This window comes from Hyla sarda, chromosome 4, assembly GCF_029499605.1.
Source record: "Hyla sarda isolate aHylSar1 chromosome 4, aHylSar1.hap1, whole genome shotgun sequence".
Classification (NCBI taxonomy): Eukaryota; Metazoa; Chordata; class Amphibia; order Anura; family Hylidae; genus Hyla; species Hyla sarda.
Window position 1 is genome coordinate 17,889,727 of NC_079192.1, and position 21,127 is coordinate 17,910,853.

Below are 21,127 nucleotides of genomic sequence, written 5' to 3' on the forward strand. Positions count from 1 at the left end.
ATATATATATATATATATATATACTCTTTTTTTTTTTCTTTACTAACAACAAGGCAGCATATATGTTGCTGGTTTATTTAGTGGTGGCCATGTTGGGGATACCCTGCTGTATGTGCCTCCTGTGCGCCATCCAGAAAATGTCCACCATCACAATGTATATGCTGCTTTGGGGATACTGTGCCAGCTTTATTTTACTGTATTTCCTCTCCTATCAGCCTATGATGACAGGAGAGGTAACAAGAACAATTTGGCGCTGTGGTCAATGAGACTTTCATTGAATCTGTAGAGCGCTTGCCCTGCTCCCCTGGAAGCCAAGCAAAAGAAGGAGAACCATATTCAGCCAGACTCTTCTGCTTCTTTGTTTTAGCGATTGGTGAGGGTCTTGGAACTTAAACCCCCACAAATCAAAAGTGCTGAGCCTTTTTTGTTAATTTTAGATACAATTCATTGTTTTAGCTCGAGCTATGGCTTATATTACTGCTAATACTAAGGAGTAGAGGTGCACCGAAATGGAAATTTCAGAACCGAAACGAAACCGAAATAAAAAAAAATGTCCGGCCGAAACCGATACCGAAAATGACTTCTCCCCGTCTTCTGGTAAAATGCAGCGCTCCGCTCATTAGATTAGATTAGATTCCCCCACATTAGATTGCCAGCTCCCCCACATTAGGTCGGGAGTTCCCCCACATTAGTAGGCAGCTCCCCCACAATAGTAGGCAGCTCCCCCACAATAGTAGGCAGCTCCCCCACAATAGTAGGCAGCTCCCCCACAATAGTAGGCAGCTCCCCCACAACAGTAGGCAGCTCCCCCACAACAGTAGGCAGGTTCCCAAATTAGGTCAGCATTTCCCCCACAATAGTAGGCAGGATCCCCACAATAGTAGGCAGCTCCCTCCGACAATAGTAGGCAGTTCCCACACAATATTAGGCAGCTCCCCCCACATTTTTAGGCAGCTCCCCCCCACATTAGGTCAGCAGTTCCCCCACAATAGTAGGCAGGTTCCTAACAATAGTAGGCAGCTCCCCCACATTAGGTCAGCATTTCCCCCACAATAGTAGGCAGCTCCCCCAACAATAGTAGGCAGTTCCCACACAATATTAGGCAGCTCCCCCCAAATTTGTAGGCAGCTCCCCCCCACATTAGGTCAGCAGTTCCCCCACAATATTAGGCAGCTCCCCCCACATTTGTAGGCAGCTCCCCCCACAATATTAGGCAGCTCCCCCCAACAATATTAGGCAGCTCCCCCCACAATATTAGGCAGCTCCCCCCCCCCACAATATCAGGCAGCTCCCCCCCCCTACAATATCAGGCAGCTCCCCCCAACAATATTAGGCAGCTCCCCCCCCCAACAATATTAGGCAGCTCCCCCCCCCACAATATCAGGCAGCTCCCCCCCCTACAATATCAGGCAGCTCCCCCCAACAATATTAGGCAGCTCCCCCCCCACACACAATATTAGGCAGCTCCCCCCCCCACAAAATTAGGCAGCTCCCCCCCACCACAATATTAGGCAGCTCCCCCCAACAATATTAGGCAGCTCTCCCCCCCCCCAATATTAGGCAGCTCCCCCCACATTTGTAGGCAGCTCCCCTCACATTAGGTCAGAAGTTCCCCCACAATAGTAGGCAGCTTCCCTCCACCCCACAGACATACAGCTTCCAGCCATATACAGTGTATGGCTGGAGGCTGTATGTCTGTACTGCTGCCCCCACAGTGTTCCGGTCACCGCTCCTCCGGCCCGGGGTCACATCTACTGCTATGGCCCATGGACCATAGCAGTAGGTGCCGGGACCGAAGGAGCGGTGACCGGAACACTGAAGAAGATGACACGGTCACTTGCCAGGCCCCGGCCGGCATGCGTTCTCCTGCGACGATCCTGCAGTCCTCCTGCATCTCTATGGTTGTACGCACGGGACGTCAGTGACGTCCCGTGCGTACGACCATAAAGGTGGAGAAGCGAAGGACCGAAGGAGGATCGTGGGAGGATCGCAGGAGGACGCCGAGGAATGGTGAGTGTCCGCTGGACATCCTTATGTCCCGAAAATATTTTTCGGGACACAGGGATGTCCGGGATAGGATTGGGAATACTTCTTTTTATGTGCCCGGGCCGGCTCCTGTGTGTGGCTGCAGGCGGGGGCCGGCCAGAGCATATAAAAACTAATACTGTGTACTAAAAACCAGGGGGCCTCCAGCTGTTGTGAAACTACAACTCCCGGCATGCCCGGACAGACTTTGCCGGTCCAGGCATGCTGGGAGTTGTAGTTTCACAACAGCTGGAGGCCCCCTGGTTTTTATTACACAGTATTAGTTTTTATATGCTCTGGTCGGCCCCCGCCTGCAGCCACACACGGGAGCCGGCCCGGGCACATAAAAAGAAGTATTCCTAATCCTATCCCAGAGAGCGCAACCCCCCCCCAGATGTTGCGACCGGACCCCCTGCACCCCCCACGAGTGCCTCTGCCACTGGCAGTGTTTGTAACTTGTGCTGTGGGCGGGCAGGGGAGGTGGTCATTATCGGCACATTTTTTGTTGTTTCGGCATGTATCGGCCGCCGATATATCAGTGCATCCCTACTAAGGAGGTGTCCACTACTGATGGGAACAATGCTGAGTGTAGTAGTACTGATGGGAACAATGCTGGGTGTAGTATTACTGATCATGATAATACTGGGTGCAGTAGTTCTGATGATAACAATGTTGGATGCAGTAGTACTGATCATGATAATAATGCTAATATCCTGTTAGGCTGCATTCACACCTCGTTTTTTACATACGGGTGCCGGATCCGGCTGGGGGAGGGGCAAACCGGGCCCTCCCTTACCCCAGTCGGATAAGCCCGTGACTCCATTTACTTTAATGAGCCGACCGGAGTCAAACGGTGACTCCAGTTGGCTCAGTTTTGACCCATATCCGGTTTTGAACAAGACCTAAAACCGTAGTATACTACGGTTTTAGGTCCGATCAGGAAACTGTATATGGGTCAAAACTGAGCCGACCGGAGTCACCGTTTGACTCCGCTCGGCTCATTAAAGTAAATGGAGTCACGGGCTGATCTGGCTGGGGTACAGGAGCACCCGGTTTGCCCCTCCCCGGCACCCGTATGTAAAAAACGAGGTGTGAATGCAGCCTTATTGCTTCTATTACTGCTAACACTGAGGATGTGCCCCCTACTGATGATTACAATGCTGGGTGTAGTAGTATAGGGCATAAATTTTGTTCCTTAATAACCTATTAGTATGTTTTCTGCATCTGGGAGGGGTCACACAAACACAGACAGAACATACAAACTCCTTGAAGATGTCACCCTTTACTGCATTTGAGTCCAGGATCCCAGCGCTGCAAGAGAACTATGCTCACCACAACTGAAATTCATTCTTATTATTTTATTGCAGGGTTCTAGTTTAATACTGAAAACTATCCAATATTTTTAAGCAGTTCTCCATCGGACACCACAATTTTTTCAGATGATGCAGATTCGGTTCTTGCTCTGTATCATACACTTCTGCAATTGTATTGAATCTAGTTGCAGACTGACTGGCAGCGCGCTCACAGGAATATCCCTGAATGGGAATATAATAGTCGGGGTGGTCGTGCCTATTCACCTAGAAAAGATTTACCCAAACATCAGTTACAAGGAGAAGCCCGGTCCGGCCATCTGTAAAAAGTATGGCTTTTCTCTTATGTACTGTTCAGGGGTTTGATAAGGGTTCAGTCAAGAGTCAGCCATAATTGTATGTGTACATTTGATATACATATTGAGACAATATATGGCTTATCCATAGGTAAGGTTGTATTAAGCCTGGGACATAGTTATAAAAGGTGAAGACGTAGCAGTGGCATCAGGGTCCTTGTGGTTAAGTGGTCTTAGGGGCTCCTCTGTTACACCAGAATTATCAATGACACATGGTAGGTAATATTTTCCTCTACTGGAACTGACAGTGTGATGGAATGTTCTTCTGCCCAGCTTTCAGGTTTCTCATTAGGTCCAGTCTCCAGGAAATAATGTTATTGATAACTCCTAAAAATGAGTCCCGGTTGCAAAGATCCAAGTTGTAAACTGTGGGGGAATCCAGCATTAAGTGTTCAGTTTCCCTATAGCACCCCACAGGGTAAATGAGGCATGACATAGTTCTCATTAAGCATAATGACCTTTTAATGTCATACAATGATGTGTTGGGTCCTACTAAGTAAGGGATGCCCTTTATAGCTCCTTTTTGGTCTAATAAGGGTCCTAAAAGAATGGCATGCTTAACTTATTTATAATTCATTGATTCAGTATCGGATAGCAAACTATGGGCCCTAAAAGAGAGGACAATTATCGTCCAAACTGATATTGCCCCATGCAACATGGTTTCATGCAAGACACAGGGATAGACCCACGAAGAAGCTTCAGGAGACCAGAAGTAGATGGACGTCACAGAATGGCACTCCAGACTGTAAAGGAAAATTCTATGTCTATACCCAATTATATGGATATAGGTGTAACAACAAAGATTAATTCAGTTGGATGACATGTTTTAATGGGCTCTAGCCCCCAAAGGTTTATTCAGTTGGATAATGCGTTTCGAGGTAGAGCCTTTGGTGCTTTAACTATATCCCTATCCGGTATTTCAGGTATAGGCATAGAATTTTTTGTTACAGTCTGGAGCACCATTTTGTGATGTCCATCTACTTGACAAGGCTCCCAAGGATCTTCTGGTCTCCTGAGACTGCTCCGTTTGTGTACATTAACCGTCTCAAAGCACTTGAGTTCCGGTCGGATGTTTAGCTGATTCTGGCCTGGTCCAGTGTTGGGGTAAGGTGTATGCTGGTGTTGTGCCCAGAGCAGAACACAACAAGGTGAGTGTACATACTACTCACCCTTAAACAATATTGTCTGTCACTTGGTGCGTCCTTCTTTATGTTCTTTCTTTTACTTATTTCAAACATGAGATTTTTGCATCAAAATGTCCTGTATCAAAACGTGTTGCATAGTAAAGAATTAATATTTATGGATTTCGTTGAAGTCCACTACATCTCCTGGACATTCCTATAGTTAAACTTGCATAGTCCTGAACATTCTGCTACCTATAGTGAACACCCCAAACTTTTGCAGGAACAGAATGATGAGTAACAGAGACTCATTATAGCTGTAAACTTTTGCCATAAATATGGCCAAACAAGATGAGTGCAATTCCTAAATTGCAACTATATTGATTATTTTCGAGTAGTAACAGTAGAGAATTACAGGCGGCTTGTGTCTTTTTCTTTCGAGTCTTATTATTTGAAGGTCATTTGTAAAATCTTAAAAGTTTGACTAATCCTCCAAATAACTAGTAGCCAACCAAAATGTTTTCATATTACTGAATATTGTTTCACTTTCTTTCAAGTTCTTAAATACAAGGAATTCAGGAAATATTCACTTCTCATCTCTGTTGTCCTCAGCTTCAGGATAGAAGCCTTCCAGCGTGTCCAAGCTGTGCTTTTCGCTGTAGTGGAAATTAATAACACCCCTAACTTTTTGGCAAATATCACCTTGGGTTTCCAGATGATGGACTCTTGTGCAGTCCTCCAGAGAGCTGTGTCAGGAACTCTGCAGTTGTTGAGTGGACATGGAGAATCTCTTCCTAACTATCGATGTAACCAGGAGACCCAGTTGGCTGCAGTAATCGGACATGCTACATCTACATACTCGATTTCACTTGCCCATATACTGGGGCTATACAGGTATCCACAAGTGTTGAGGAAAAGATATGTTTTAATTAGTATTGTTAGTCAGTGAGTTCTTAATTGTTGAGGAACCCATAACTCTAGGTGAACTTTTGCTGGCTCATGCTGAAGTATTGAGATCTTGCAGGTTCTCTTGGCCTGCTTCCTCTGAATCTGGAGAAGTCTTGTCTTCATATTTACAGTCCTTTTTTTATTTTCCAGGTTAACCTTGTTTAGTAAATTGCTGGGAAGCTTCATGACGTACATTTACGCTCCGCCATAACCATGAGTACCAGTCAGCAGTCAGGGACCTGCCGGTAATGGGGGACATCTGCAATAAACCCCTCAGATGCTGTGATCAATACAGATCACAGCATCTGTGACATTGTGATACTTTAAATGGATGATCTCCCGCAGCGCTGCCGCAGGGATCCAATCATCCAGCATGGCGGCCGGAGGTCCCCTCACCTGGCACCGGCCGTCTCCAGGGGTCTTTTGCTCTGGTCTGAGATCGAGATCAGAGCAGAAAATGCATAGCACTGAACAGTATTAGCAACCAAGTGATTGCTATAAATAGTACCCTATGTGGACTATTAAAGTGTAAAAAAAAAAAAAGTTTAAAAATGTAAAAAAAAAATGTAAAAAAATGTGAAAAATTCCCTCACCCAATAAAAATTTTAATCATCCGTTTTCCCATTTTACCCCCCAAAAAAGCATAAAACAAAGTAAATAATAAACATATCATCACGTGAGTAACAGTCTGAACTATCAAAATATATTGTTATTTAACGTACAAAAAGAAAACTTTTCCAAAATTGCTGCTTTTTTTAACATTTTATTCCCCAAAAAATGTATAAAAATTTATAAAAACTACAGATCACGGCACAAAAAATGAGCCCTCATTCTGCCCCGTATATGGAAAAATTGGAAAGTTACAGGTGGTCAAAATAGGGCAATTTCAAACACACTAATTTTGTTAAAATAGTTTGAGTTTTTTCTAAAGCGGTACAATTATTAAAAGGCATATAACATGGGTATCATTTTAATTGTATTGACCCATAGAATAAAGAAAACATGTAATTTTTACTGTAAACTGTACAGCATGAAAACAAACCAAACAAAATTAGCTAAATTGTGATTTTCGTTTCAATTTTTCCCACATAAATAATATGATTATTGATTGTGCCATACATTTTATGGTAACATAAGTGATGTCATTACAAAGTAAAATTGATGATGCAAAACACAAGTCCTCATATGGACCTGTGGATGGAAATATAAAAGAGTAATGCTAGGAGGGAAAAACGAAAATGCAAAAATTTAATTGGCCTGGTCCTTAAAGGGGTACTCCACTGCTCAGCGTTTGAAACAAACTGTTCTGAACGCTGAAGCCAGCATCAGGAGTTCTTGACATCATAACCACGCCCCTTTATGACGTCATGTCCGCCCCCTCATGATGTCATGCCGGCCCCCTCAATGCAAGTCTATGGGAGGGGGCGTGACACCCCCTCCCATAGACTTGCATTGAGGGGGCAGGGTGTGACATCATGAGGGGGCAGGGCTATGACCCCACAAGCTCCCGGTACCAGCTCCAGCATTCGGAACAGTTTGTTCCAAACGCTGAGCAGCAGAGTACCCCTTTAACCCCTTAACGACGCAGGACGTATATTTACGTCCTGCGCCGGCTCCCGCGATATGAAGCTGGATCGCTCCGCGATCCCGCATCATATCGCGTCAGTCCCGGCGCTCATCAACGGCTGGGACCCACGGCTAATACCACACATCGCCGATCGCGGCGATGTGTGGTATTAACCCTTTAGAAGCGGCGGTCAAAGCTGACCGCCGCTTCTAAAGTGAAAATGAAAGTGACCCGGCTGCTCAGTCGGACTGTTCGGGACCGCCGCTGTGAAATCGCGGCATCCCGAACAGCTGACAGGACACCGGGAGGGCCCTTACCTGCCTCCTCGGTGTCCGATCAGCGAATGACTGCTCCGTGCCTGAGATCCAGGCAGGAGCAGTCAAGCGCCGATAACACTGATCACAGGCGTGTTAATACACGCCTGTGATCTGTGTAGAAGATCAGTGAGTGCAGTGTTATAGGTCCCTATGGGACCTATAACACTGCAAAAAAAAGTGTTAATAAAGGTCATTTAACCCCTTCCCTAATAAAAGTTTGAATCACTCCCCTTTTCCCATAAAAAACAGTGTAAAAAAAAATAAAAATAAACATATGTGGTATCGCGGCGTGTGTAAATGTCCGAACTATAAAAATACATCATTAATTAAACCGCACGGTCAATGGCGTACGCGCAAAAAAATTCCAAAGTCCAAAAAAGCGTATTTTGGTCACTTTTTATACCATTAAAAAATGAATAAAAAGTGATCAAAAAGTCAGATCAAAGCAAAAATTATACCGATAAAAACTTAAGATCACGGCGCAAAAAATGAGTCCTCATACCGCCCTGTACGTGGAAAAATAAAAAAGTTATAGGGGTCAGAAGATGACATTTTTAAACGTATACATTTTCCTGCATGTAGTTATGATTTTTTCCAGAAGTGCGACAAAATCAAACCTATATAAGTAGGGTATCATTTTAACCGTATGGACCTACAGAATAATGATAAAGTGTAATTTTTACCTAAATATGCACTGCGTATAAACGGAAGCCCCCAAAATTTACAAAATGGCGTTTTTTCTTCGATTTTGTCACACAATGATTTTTTTTCCGTTTCGCCGTGCATTTTTGGGTAAAATGACTAATGTAACTGCAAAGTAGAATTGGCGACGCAAAAAATAAGCCATAATATGGATTTTTAGGTGGAAAATTTAAAGGGTTATGATTTTTAAAAGGTAAGGAGGAAAAAACGAAAGTGCAAACACGGAAAAACCCTGAGTCCTTAAGGGGTTAAGGCCTGAACGCCAATTTTTTGACTACTCTACTTTTCCATCTTTAGAAACTATGAAAGGACTTGAAATGTATCTCATAAAATGTGTTGTACATTATGTTGATGGAACATATTAGTGTTCCGGATCTAAATCACAGTTCTCACTCAATGATATTCTTGAATCTTCCAACAGATCAGCCACTATGCCACAAGTTCTCTTCTCAGTGATCGTATCCAGTTCCGATCATTCTTTAGAACAGTCCCCAGTGATGCCTTTCAGTCTCAGGGTCTTGCACAGCTGGTGTTGCACTTTGGATGGACCTGGATTGGTCTAGTGGCCATCGATAATGATTACGGGCAGCAGGGTATCCAATTGGTCAAGAGGGATATAATAAAAGCTGGAGCCTGTGTGGCCTTTACAGAAACCATAATCTCCAGTCAGCAAGACCGAAATGCCCCACACATTGCTCGGGTGGTTAAAGGCTCAACAGCCACAGCGGTGGTCATCTTCTCTACTGATATGGATGTAGGCTTAGTACTAGATGAGATGCTGAGACAGAATGTCACAGGAAAAGTATGGATTGCCAGTGAAGCTTGGTCTACATCATCTTTCTTGTCAGTAAACAAATATTCAAGACTTCTTCTTGGAACAATTGGTTTTGCCTTCCATAGTGGAAGCATGCCAGGGTTTGGAGATTTCCTCAACAGGGTCAATCCTTCTATGGTTGTAGGAAACCAATATATAAAAATATTGTGGGCACTAGTTTTTGGCTGCAAATTCCAAGACCAGACGTCCAACATTTCAAATTCATCCATAAAAGAATGTACAGGCCAAGAAAGTCTTGGGACCATCCAGAACAGTTATACTGATGTCTCTAGTCTACGGGTAACATATAATGTCTATACAGCAGTTCATGTGATAGCAAAAGCTTTGCACGATTTGGGTAAATGTAGGAAGGGAGATGGACCTTTCCTCAATGGATCATGTGCTGATATTGAGAACTTCAAGCCTTGGCAGGTTAGTGTGAGCTGAATGAAGAAAGTTCTGATAATGTTATAACCAACATGGCTATTGTATAAAGTCTTACATATAGATATTGCTCATTCTTATACTGTATAAAACTAATGTAAACATAAAAGCTGTATTCACTTAAAGGGGTTATCCACTACAAAGTACCTGTGTAAACTGTTAATAAGTATGTTAAACCAACTTACTAATATAATATTATTACTGCAAAATGGGTAGCACTGTCAGCTCTCACCAACGACCTCTCATGCACACCTGCGCTATCGGACCCGCAGGTCCCACCCCGGGTTCACCAAATCAATCCAAGAAAGAAGGAATGTCCGGCACTGAAAATGCACTTAAAACTTGCTTTTATTGCTTGACAGGAGTCACAGTACAGGTAGGAACATCTGCCGCGTTTCGCACTCAAAGGTGCTTAATCGTAGACTAAATTTCAAATACAACATGCAACGATGAAGCACCTGTAAGCGTGAAACGCGTCAGACGTTCCTACCTGTACTGGGACTCCTGTCAAGGAATAAAAGCAAGTTTTAAGTGAATTTCCAGTGCCGGACATTCCTTCTGTCTTGAATATAATATTATAAGCCCTAGTGCAGAGATCTTCCGTACAAGCTGTGCCCTCTTCCTTATAAATGGTGACATCACATTACAGGTAGTGATGAGTGGCTGAGGCCATATCTGAATGTGCGATATTTCGCGAATATATGGACGAATATTTGTCCTATGTTCGCGGAATTCGCTATGTTCATTCTCTTTTTTTCATACAAAAATTCATAATGAAATTTGCATAGTGTGCATGCCCAATTATATCTCACCTAAAAGAAGGGAGGGATCAGAGTCCAGTCTGGAAGTGCCGATATTTGCATAAATATTCACATAAAAATTAATATTTGTCATTACGAATATATATCACTATATTCTAAATATTCGTGAAATCAAGAAGTTCGGATTTTGGCAGTAAAAATTTGCATTTCGAATATTCGAGCTCAACACTAATTACAGGCTGTGAATGCAGAGAGCTTCCATCCTGGCTCCCCCCTCCCCTCCTGTCTGCTTGAGATAAGACCAGTGATATGAAGAGAAGGGGCTCCTATTATTGCTCATTAGATTTATGACTCATTAGTTAAGGCAGCAGGAGTATTTGTCAGTCACAATAGCTTCTGTCAGAAAGGGCTCACTGCTGCCTTATCTAATAAGTCATACATTTAATGAGCAGTAATATGAGCCCCCCTCTTCACATCACGAGTCTGGTGCTCATCAGGCAGAATGAGAGGGGGAGAAGGAATGGTGCAGACAGCTTTCAGAAAGTGTGACATAATGTCACAGCTTACAAGAGAGACAACACAGCTGATATGGAAGATCTGTGCAGTATGGCAAATAACCTTATTTTAGTAAGTTGCTTTATTAGACTTGTTGACACCATACACAGGTTATTTCTTTCACCGGGCAACCACTAGAAGCCTTATTCATAAAAACTATTTGCAGAATTGCTTCATATTTTGTTTAAAATGTAAACAGAAGAGTATTAAAGTGGGGATATCTTTAGGATCAGTCATTTAGTAATGAGATTTGATTGGCTAAAATGTTGCATAGGTCAAATTAAACCTTTGGTGCACTATGACAAAACTCATGGTTTGCCTCACCCAGAGGGTCCAAGGAGGTATAGTTATGTCAAGAAGATCATATAGGCACAGCAGTTGTTCCCATATAATCAACAGGAGGACAGCTGTAAATGACAGCCACATAGCCACTGAAATGACCAGAATCAGAGGAATAACTTCTCCCGGCCATTCAATACTACAGCTTCAATGCCAGAGTCAATAAAGATTGAGGCATTACATAATAGAAAAGAGATGGTTCCTCTGTGGCTTCATGATCACAGTTTTACTTGAGGGTCTGTTACGCCGAGCGCTCCGGGTTCCCGCTCCTCCCCGGAGCGCTCGCTTCACCTCCTCCGCTGCAGCGCCCCGGTCACGTCCTCTGACCCGGGGCGCTGCGATCCTGCTGCTAGCCGGGATGCGATTCGCGATGCGGGTAGCGCCCGCTCGCGATGCGCACCCCGGCTCCCCTACCTGACTCGCTCCCCGTCTGTTCTGTCCCGGCGCGCGCGGCCCCGCTCCCTAGGGCGCGCGCGCGCCGGGTCTCTGCGATTTAAAGGGCCACTGCGCCGCTGATTGGCGCAGTGGTTCCAATTAGGGTTATCACCTGTGCACTCCCTATATTACCTCACTTCCCTTGCACTCCCTTGCCGGATCTTGTTGCCTTAGTGCCAGTGAAAGCGTTCCTTGTGTGTCCCTTGCCAGTGTTTCCAGACCTTCTGCCGTTGCCCCTGACTACGATCCTTGCTGCCTGCCCCGACCTTCTGCTACGTCCGACCTTGCTTCTGCCTACTCCCTTGTACCGCGCCTATCTTCAGCAGCCAGAGAGGTGAGCCGTTGCTAGTGGATACGACCTGGTCACTACCGCCGCAGCAAGACCATCCCGCTTTGCGGCGGGCTCTGGTGAAAACCAGTAGTGGCTTAGAACCGGTCCACTAGCACGGTCCACGCCAATCCCTCTCTGGCACAGAGGGTCCACTACCTGCCAGCCGGCATCGTGACAGTAGATCCGGCCATGGATCCCGCTGAAGTTCCTCTGCCAGTTGTCGCTGACCTCACCACGGTGGTCGCCCAGCAGTCACAACAGATTGCGCAACAAGGCCAACAGCTGTCTCAACTGACCGTTATGCTACAACAGTTGCTACCACAGCTTCAGCAGTCATCTCCTCCGCCAGCTCCTGCACCTCCTCCGCAGCGAGTAGCCGCTCCTGGGATACGCTTATCCTTGCCGGATAAATTCGATGGGGACTCTAAGTTTTGCCGTGGCTTCCTTTCCCAATGTTCCCTGCATCTGGAGATGATGTCGGACCTGTTTCCCACTGAAAGGTCTAAGGTGGCTTTCGTAGTCAGTCTTCTGTCCGGAAAAGCCCTGTCATGGGCCACACCGCTCTGGGACCGCAATGACCCCGTCACTGCCTCTGTACACTCCTTCTTCTCGGAAATCCGAAGTGTCTTTGAGGAACCTGCCCGAGCCTCTTCTGCTGAGACTGCCCTGTTGAACCTGGTCCAGGGTAATTCTTCCGTTGGCGAGTATGCCGTACAATTCCGTACACTTGCTTCAGAATTGTCCTGGAATAATGAGGCCCTCTGCGCGACCTTCAAAAAAGGCCTATCCAGCAACATTAAAGATGTTCTGGCCGCACGAGAAATTCCTGCTAATCTACATGAACTTATTCACCTAGCCACTCGCATTGACATGCGTTTTTCTGAAAGGCGTCAGGAACTCCGCCAAGATATGGACTCTGTTCGCACGAGGCGTTTCGTCTCCTCGGCCCCTCTCTCCTCTGGTCCCCTGCAATCTGTTCCTGTGCCTCCCGCCGTGGAGGCTATGCAGGTCGACCGGTCTCGCCTGACACCTCAAGAGAGGACACGACGCCGTATGGAGAACCTCTGCCTGTACTGTGCTAGTACCGAACACTTCCTGAGGGATTGTCCTATCCGTCCTCCCCGCCTGGAAAGACGTACGCTGACTCCGCACAAAGGTGAGACAGTCCTTGATGTCTACTCTGCTTCTCCACGTCTTACTGTGCCTGTGCGGATGTCTGCCTCTGCCTTCTCCTTCTCTACTGTGGCCTTCTTGGACTCTGGTTCTGCAGGAAATTTTATTTTGGCCTCTCTCGTCAACAGGTTCAACATCCCAGTGACCAGTCTCGCCAGACCCCTCTACATCAATTGTGTAAATAATGAAAGATTGGACTGTACCATACGTTTCCGCACGGAGCCCCTTCTTATGAGCATCGGATCTCATCATGAGAGGATTGAACTTTTGGTCCTCCCCAATTGCACCTCGGAGATTCTCCTTGGACTTCCCTGGCTTCAACTTCATTCCCCAACCCTGGATTGGTCCACTGGGGAGATCAAGAGTTGGGGGTCCTCTTGTTCCAAGAACTGTCTAAAACCGGTTCCCAGTAACCCTTGCCGTAACTCTGTGGTTCCTCCAGTAACCGGTCTCCCTAAGGCCTATATGGACTTCGCGGATGTTTTCTGCAAAAAACAAGCTGAGACTCTACCTCCTCACAGGCCTTATGATTGCCCTATCGACCTCCTCCCGGGTACTACTCCACCCCGGGGCAGAATTTATCCTCTCTCTGCCCCAGAGACTCTTGCCATGTCCGAATACGTCCAGGAGAATCTAAAAAAGGGCTTTATCCGTAAATCCTCCTCTCCTGCCGGAGCCGGATTTTTCTTTGTCTCCAAAAAAGATGGCTCCCTACGTCCTTGCATTGACTACCGCGGTCTTAATAAAATCACGGTTAAGAACCGCTACCCCTTACCCCTCATCTCTGAACTCTTTGATCGCCTCCAAGGTGCCCACATCTTCACTAAATTGGACTTAAGAGGCGCCTACAACCTCATCCGCATCAGAGAGGGGGACGAGTGGAAAACGGCATTTAACACCAGAGATGGACACTTTGAGTATCTGGTCATGCCCTTTGGACTGTGCAATGCCCCTGCCGTCTTCCAAGACTTTGTCAATGAAATTTTTCGTGATCTATTATACTCCTGTGTTGTGGTATATCTGGACGATATCCTAATTTTTTCTGCCAATCTAGAAGAACACCGCCAGCATGTCCGTATGGTTCTTCAGAGACTTCGTGACAACCAACTCTATGCCAAAATTGAGAAATGTCTGTTTGAATGCCAATCTCTTCCTTTTCTAGGATATTTGGTCTCTGGCCAGGGACTACAGATGGATCCAGACAAACTCTCTGCCGTCTTAAATTGGCCACGCCCCTCCGGACTCCGTGCTATCCAACGCTTTTTGGGGTTCGCCAATTATTACAGGCAATTTATTCCACATTTTTCTACCATTGTGGCTCCTATCGTGGCTTTAACCAAGAAAAATGCTGATCCCAAGTCCTGGCCTCCTCAAGCAGAAGACTCCTTTAAACAACTCAAGTCTGCCTTTTCTTCGGCTCCCGTGCTCTCCAGACCTGACCCTTCCAAACCCTTCCTATTGGAGGTTGATGCCTCCTCAGTAGGAGCTGGAGCTGTTCTTCTACAAAAAAATCCTTCCGGGCATGCTGTCACTTGTGGTTTTTTCTCTAGGACCTTCTCTCCAGCGGAGAGGAACTACTCCATCGGGGATCGAGAGCTTCTAGCCATTAAATTAGCACTTGAGGAATGGAGGCATCTGCTGGAGGGATCAAGATTTCCTGTTATTATCTACACCGACCACAAGAACCTCTCCTACCTCCAGTCGGCCCAACGGCTGAATCCTCGCCAGGCCCGGTGGTCTCTGTTCTTTGCCCGATTTAATTTTGAGATTCACTTTCGTCCTGCCGATAAGAACATTAGAGCCGATGCTCTCTCTCGCTCCTCGGATGCCTCAGAAGTTGATCTCCCTCCGCAACACATCATTCCACCTGACTGCCTGATCTCCACTTCTCCTGCCTCCATCAGGCAGACTCCTCCAGGAAAGACCTTTGTTTCTCCACGCCAACGCCTCGGAATCCTCAAATGGGGTCACTCCTCCCATCTCGCAGGTCATGCGGGCATCAAGAAATCTGTGCAACTCATCTCCCGCTTCTATTGGTGGCCGACTCTGGAGACGGATGTTGGGGACTTTGTGCGAGCCTGCACTATCTGTGCCCGGGATAAGACTCCTCGCCAGAAGCCCGCTGGTTTTCTTCATCCTCTGCCTGTCCCCGAACAGCCTTGGTCTCTGATTGGTATGGATTTTATTACTGATTTACCCCCTTCCCGTGGCAACACCGTTATTTGGGTGGTCGTTGATCGATTCTCCAAAATGGCACATTTCATTCCTCTTCCTGGTCTTCCTTCTGCGCCTCAGTTGGCTAAACAATTTTTTGTACACATTTTTCGTCTTCACGGGTTGCCTACGCAGATTGTCTCGGATAGAGGGGTCCAATTCGTGTCTAAATTCTGGAGAGCTCTCTGTAAACAACTCAAGATTAAATTAAATTTTTCCTCTGCATATCATCCCCAGTCCAATGGACAAGTAGAAAGAATTAACCAGATCCTGGGTGATTATTTGCGACATTTTGTTTCCTCCCGCCAGGATGACTGGGCAGATCTCCTTCCATGGGCCGAATTCTCGTATAACTTCAGGGTCTCTGAATCTTCCTCCAAATCCCCATTTTTCGTGGTGTACGGCCGTCACCCTCTTCCCCCCCTCCCTACCCCCTTGCCCTCTGGTCTGCCCGCTGTGGATGAAATTTCTCGTGACCTTTCCATTATATGGAGAGAGACCCAAAATTCTCTCTTACAGGCTTCTTCACGCATGAAGAGGTTCGCGGATAAGAAAAGAAGAGCTCCCCCCGTTTTTTCCCCTGGAGACAAGGTATGGCTCTCCGCTAAATATGTCCGCTTCCGTGTCCCTAGCTACAAGTTGGGACCACGCTATCTTGGTCCTTTCAAAATTTTGTGTCAAATTAATCCTGTCTCTTATAAACTTCTTCTTCCTCCTTCTCTTCGTATCCCTAATGCCTTTCACGTCTCTCTTCTCAAACCACTCATCCTCAACCGTTTTTCTCCCAAATCTGTTCCTCCCACTCCTGTTTCCGGCTCCTCGGACGTCTTCTCGGTCAAGGAGATTTTGGCTGCCAAAAAGGTCAGAGGGAAAAATTTTTTTTTAGTAGACTGGGAGGGTTGTGGTCCTGAAGAGAGATCCTGGGAACCTGAGGACAACATCCTTGACAAAAGTCTGCTCCTCAGGTTCTCAGGCTCCAAGAAGAGGGGGAGACCCAAGGGGGGGGGTACTGTTACGCCGAGCGCTCCGGGTTCCCGCTCCTCCCCGGAGCGCTCGCTTCACCTCCTCCGCTGCAGCGCCCCGGTCACGTCCTCTGACCCGGGGCGCTGCGATCCTGCTGCTAGCCGGGATGCGATTCGCGATGCGGGTAGCGCCCGCTCGCGATGCGCACCCCGGCTCCCCTACCTGACTCGCTCCCCGTCTGTTCTGTCCCGGCGCGCGCGGCCCCGCTCCCTAGGGCGCGCGCGCGCCGGGTCTCTGCGATTTAAAGGGCCACTGCGCCGCTGATTGGCGCAGTGGTTCCAATTAGGGTTATCACCTGTGCACTCCCTATATTACCTCACTTCCCTTGCACTCCCTTGCCGGATCTTGTTGCCTTAGTGCCAGTGAAAGCGTTCCTTGTGTGTCCCTTGCCAGTGTTTCCAGACCTTCTGCCGTTGCCCCTGACTACGATCCTTGCTGCCTGCCCCGACCTTCTGCTACGTCCGACCTTGCTTCTGCCTACTCCCTTGTACCGCGCCTATCTTCAGCAGCCAGAGAGGTGAGCCGTTGCTAGTGGATACGACCTGGTCACTACCGCCGCAGCAAGACCATCCCGCTTTGCGGCGGGCTCTGGTGAAAACCAGTAGTGGCTTAGAACCGGTCCACTAGCACGGTCCACGCCAATCCCTCTCTGGCACAGAGGGTCCACTACCTGCCAGCCGGCATCGTGACAGGGTCCTTGCTTGGAATGTAATCCAGAAGAATTTTGGGTGGCACCACAAGCGAATGTATAAAATCCATGAGAAGCTTGGTTTACAGGTTATAGGGGTGGATCCAAAATAAAAGCCGTCCAGAGGTGCTAGGATAATTAAATGAAGTAGACTAAATGTATGCACAGACTAAGGTATAAAAGGCTTCCGGCACTCACCTGTCAAAATGCAACTTCAAGCACCAATCATGGAGTTGACCAGAGGACAGGGCTGTAAGAACTGCGTGGGGCGCTCAGAGGCGACTGCCGGCTGTTTCGCGTGCGAAACCGCCAGCAGTCGCCTCTGAGCGCCCCATGCAGTTTTTACAGCCCGGTCCTCCGGTTATCTCCATGATTGGAGCCTAAAGTTGCGGTCTGAGTGGTGAGTGAAGGAAGCCATGCTTTGAATGGCCTGCATGAAAACAAGTGGTTCCCATGGTGAGCTTCTGAATAGCACCCACACATGCTTTTACATTTGACAGTGATTTATAAAAAATTTGGACAAAAACACTATGCAAAAAAAAAAAAAGAAAAGGAAATTTGTATTGAGCTTCATCCTGAAGGTCTTAAATGGGGTAAAACTGGTAATATTTGATATTTGCAGATACCTGTAAAGGGGGACCCTCAGATCAAATTTTCAGTCTATATGGAAATCATTATTGTTATTTAAACTCTATTAAAGGGAATCTGTCAGCTGTATTTGATACTAAAGGAGTGGATACCATTGCACAGCTATTAGGGTATTAAAGCAAACTTCACCTTTTCTGGAGCTGTTGTTGGTTTTTAAACTTATAAAATTGCCTTTTAATTTCTCAGCCACGTGTCAAGAAAGTGGGGCCAAGATGCTTAAAGGGGTATTCCAGCCATAGACAATTTATCCTCTAGTCAAAGGATAGGGAATTAGATGTCTGATCTACCGGGGCCCGCTGTTGGGACCCCCGCAATCTCCTTGCAGCACCAGTATTCTATGCCAGGCTGCTGCTCCAGTCTCGCAAACATCTGTGTTACTGGGACTGGAGACGTGACATCACGCCCCCTCATGACATCACGCCACACCCCCTCCATTAATGTCTGGGGGAGGGGGCATGATGTCTATGGCTGGAATACCCCCATTAAGTTCCACATAGTGTTCAGCCTCCTTGCTCACCCTTCAAGTCTCTCCTTTTCTGAAGAAGGGACTAGGAGGTGTAAGCAAGGAGTAAGCAAGGAGGCCTGCCAGACTGTAACATATGAGCAGCTCCTACAGTGGACAGATTTACTTCCAGCAAGCTGAGCTGCAATACCACATACAGCCTATGGATTGAGGTGGTGCTATTTGTTTAGATAAAGTGTGGTTTAATCCTCATCAAGCCCTTTACAGCCTGAATGTTCTTCTGTATCTACAAGCTGATGATCAGTGTTAAACCATTTCCTTCCAGTTGTTGCACTACATAAAGAAGTTACATCTGAACACCTCTGATGGTAGACAACTCTTTTTCGATGAGAACGGAGATCCCCCTGCTGTGTACGATATAGTGAACTGGCAGCTGAGCCCTGAAGGGAAACTCCAGCAAGTCACAGTGGGCAGTTATGATACCAGAATGACCAGTGGGAATGTTTTCACTATTAATACCAGCAACGTACATTGGGGAACTGGAGACCACAGGGTGAAATACTATGGGAATACTTTTCTATTTATTGATGTCAAATGATTAACTTTCTCAGCATGAAATTAAATACAACTAGATGTTAACCCTTCTTATCTATTGGATGCTGGGTACTCCACTGGAAAAAAATTTTTCTTTTAAATCAACTGGTGCCAGAAGGTTAAACAGATTTGTAAATTACTTCTATTAAAAAATATTAATCCTTCCAGTACTTATCAGTTGCTGTCATGATCCACAGGAAGCTCTCTGATGACACCTCTGTCCATTTTAGGAACTGCCCAGAGCAGGATAGGTTTTCTATGGGGATTTGCTCCTACTCTGTGCAGGTCCTAAAATGGGCAGAAGTGTCAGCAGAGAGCACTGTGGTCAGACTGAAAGGAAATTAAAAAATAAAATAATAATAATCCTGTGTATTATACAGTAGCTGATAAGTACTAGAAGCATTTGGATTTTTTAATTGAAGTAATTTGCACATCTGTTTAACTTTCTGGCACCAGTTGATTTAAAAGAAAATGTTTTCCACTGGAGTACTCCTTTATCAACATTATTCTTCATCGACATTAAAATCTCTGCTTGCAGTTCATGAAGGAAAACATTCATGTTCACAAGGCAGAAGCTGAGAACCCTCATCCTGATAATACAGCTGGCTACTTTATTATATAGTATCAGGTAAAAGACAAAAAAGTCTATAAAACTCATCATGTTGGGTTTCTTTATTCATTAAATCTGGACAAAGGAATACAGGCAACAGCTGTTTCACTACTCCAAACTTTATCAGGCAGGAAAGTGAAACAGCTGTTGTCTCCACACTTCTGTCCTAATTTTACAAATGAAGAAACATTGCATGTGAGTGCCGCAACCATGGCTGTATTTTACCAAGATACGTTGTATACAAAAAATGCACCACCCAGCATTGGACAAGTCAATTTTCCTTCTTTAAAATATTACTTGCAAATTATTTCAAAATAGGTAGGTAGGAAACAAAAATCATTTAGCCCCAAATTTTTTTTTACTCTCTTAGTCCATTGTCAAGTCCTTTCTAGAACACTCCATATTGTAGAACTTCAAGTCTACCGTTTTAACACTATGTTTCAAATTTTTTTTTAGATTCCCTAAAGTGTACAAAATGCCCATGGAACATGTGGCCAAATCCAACCCAAGATCATTGTGTTCTAAAGACTGAAGAATTCTTTTCACATGAAGATCCACTGGGCATCACCTTAACAACCACTGGTATCTCCTCATCATTGGTTCCTATGGGGATCTTTGGAATTTTCATTTGCTACAGAACAACTCCCATTGTTCGGGCCAATAACTACTCCTTGAGTTGTCTTCTATTGGTGTCACTATCGCTGTGTTTTCTTTGCTCTTTAGTCTTTATTGGTTATCCCCAGTATGAGATATGTCTTTTAAGACAAGTGACTTTTGGTGTTGTATTTACATTTTGTGTCTCCTGCATCTTGGCCAAAACCATTATGGTAGTGATCGCTTTTAAGGCCACAAGGCCTGGTAGTCAAATAAAGAAATGGACTAGACCACGTCTATCATATCTCATAGTCATCTCCTGTAACCTTATTCAGATAATTCTTTGTATTATGTGGCTGAAATTCTCTCCTCCCTTCCAAGAAGTCAAATCCGAAAGTAATTCTGGAGTACTAGTCATTCAGTGTAATGAAGGGTCACCATTGGCTTTTTGGTCTATGCTTGGATACCTCGGTCTCCTGGCCTCTATTAGCTTCATTGTAGCTTTCTTGGCCAGGAGACTTCCCGACAGCTTCAATGAGGCCAATTTTATCACCTTCAGCACGCTGGCCTTCCTGAGCGTCTGGTTGTCCTACATTCCAGCATCTCTCAGTTCACAAGGAAAATATATGGTGGCCATGGAGATCTTTGCTATCCAATCGTCAACCTGGGGTTTGGTCATTTGTATGTTCCTTCCAAAATGTTATATTATTGTATTCAGACCCGACATGAACTCAAGAGAAAAACTAATGGCAAAGCCAAAAAATTGACATTTTAGAATTTTTAGATATATACTATATCTCTGTGTTTCGCATGACACATAATAAATTTAAGCAATTTTTGAACTTAGAATTCTCGTTTATCCATGTCCTGTCTTTTCAGTTAGTATCTTTTAAATTGATAAAGTTGTATTAGATAAAGTTTAAATGCTCATTATACTATTATCCTAAACATTTTCAGTTTAAAACCATAAAGGGATATTCCGGTATACAAAGATAAACACCATTAGTACGTATACAATTCAAGGTATATAGTAATTAAATTTTTTTAGTAGTTTCCCACATAGTAACTGTTACGCCGAGCGCTCCGGGTCCCCGT

General features: G+C 45.6%; 1 protein-coding gene across 1 annotated transcript; it reads left to right on the plus strand.

Moving 5' to 3' along the window:
• The first annotated feature begins 3,467 nt into the window (after positions 1-3,467).
• LOC130367309 (extracellular calcium-sensing receptor-like) lies at positions 3,468-20,799 on the plus strand. Its single transcript, XM_056569717.1, has 5 exons — positions 3,468-3,657; positions 5,370-5,716; positions 8,768-9,592; positions 18,560-18,728; positions 19,895-20,799. The coding sequence occupies exons 1-5, from the start codon at positions 3,468-3,470 to the stop codon at positions 20,797-20,799; spliced, it is 2,436 nt and encodes an 811-aa protein (XP_056425692.1).
• The last annotated feature ends 328 nt before the right edge of the window (positions 20,800-21,127 follow it).

Excerpts from the sequence above, each read along its gene's own strand:
- LOC130367309 (XM_056569717.1), top strand. The coding sequence starts at position 3,468 with ATGCAGATTCGGTTCTTGCTCTGTATCATACACTTCTGCAATTGTATT. Across the intron at positions 9,593-18,559 it reads AGAACTTCAAGCCTTGGCAG|TTGTTGCACTACATAAAGAA; the intron begins GTTAGTGTGAGC and ends ATTTCCTTCCAG. Across the intron at positions 18,729-19,894 it reads TTATGATACCAGAATGACCA|ATTCCCTAAAGTGTACAAAA; the intron begins GTGGGAATGTTT and ends ATTTTTTTTTAG.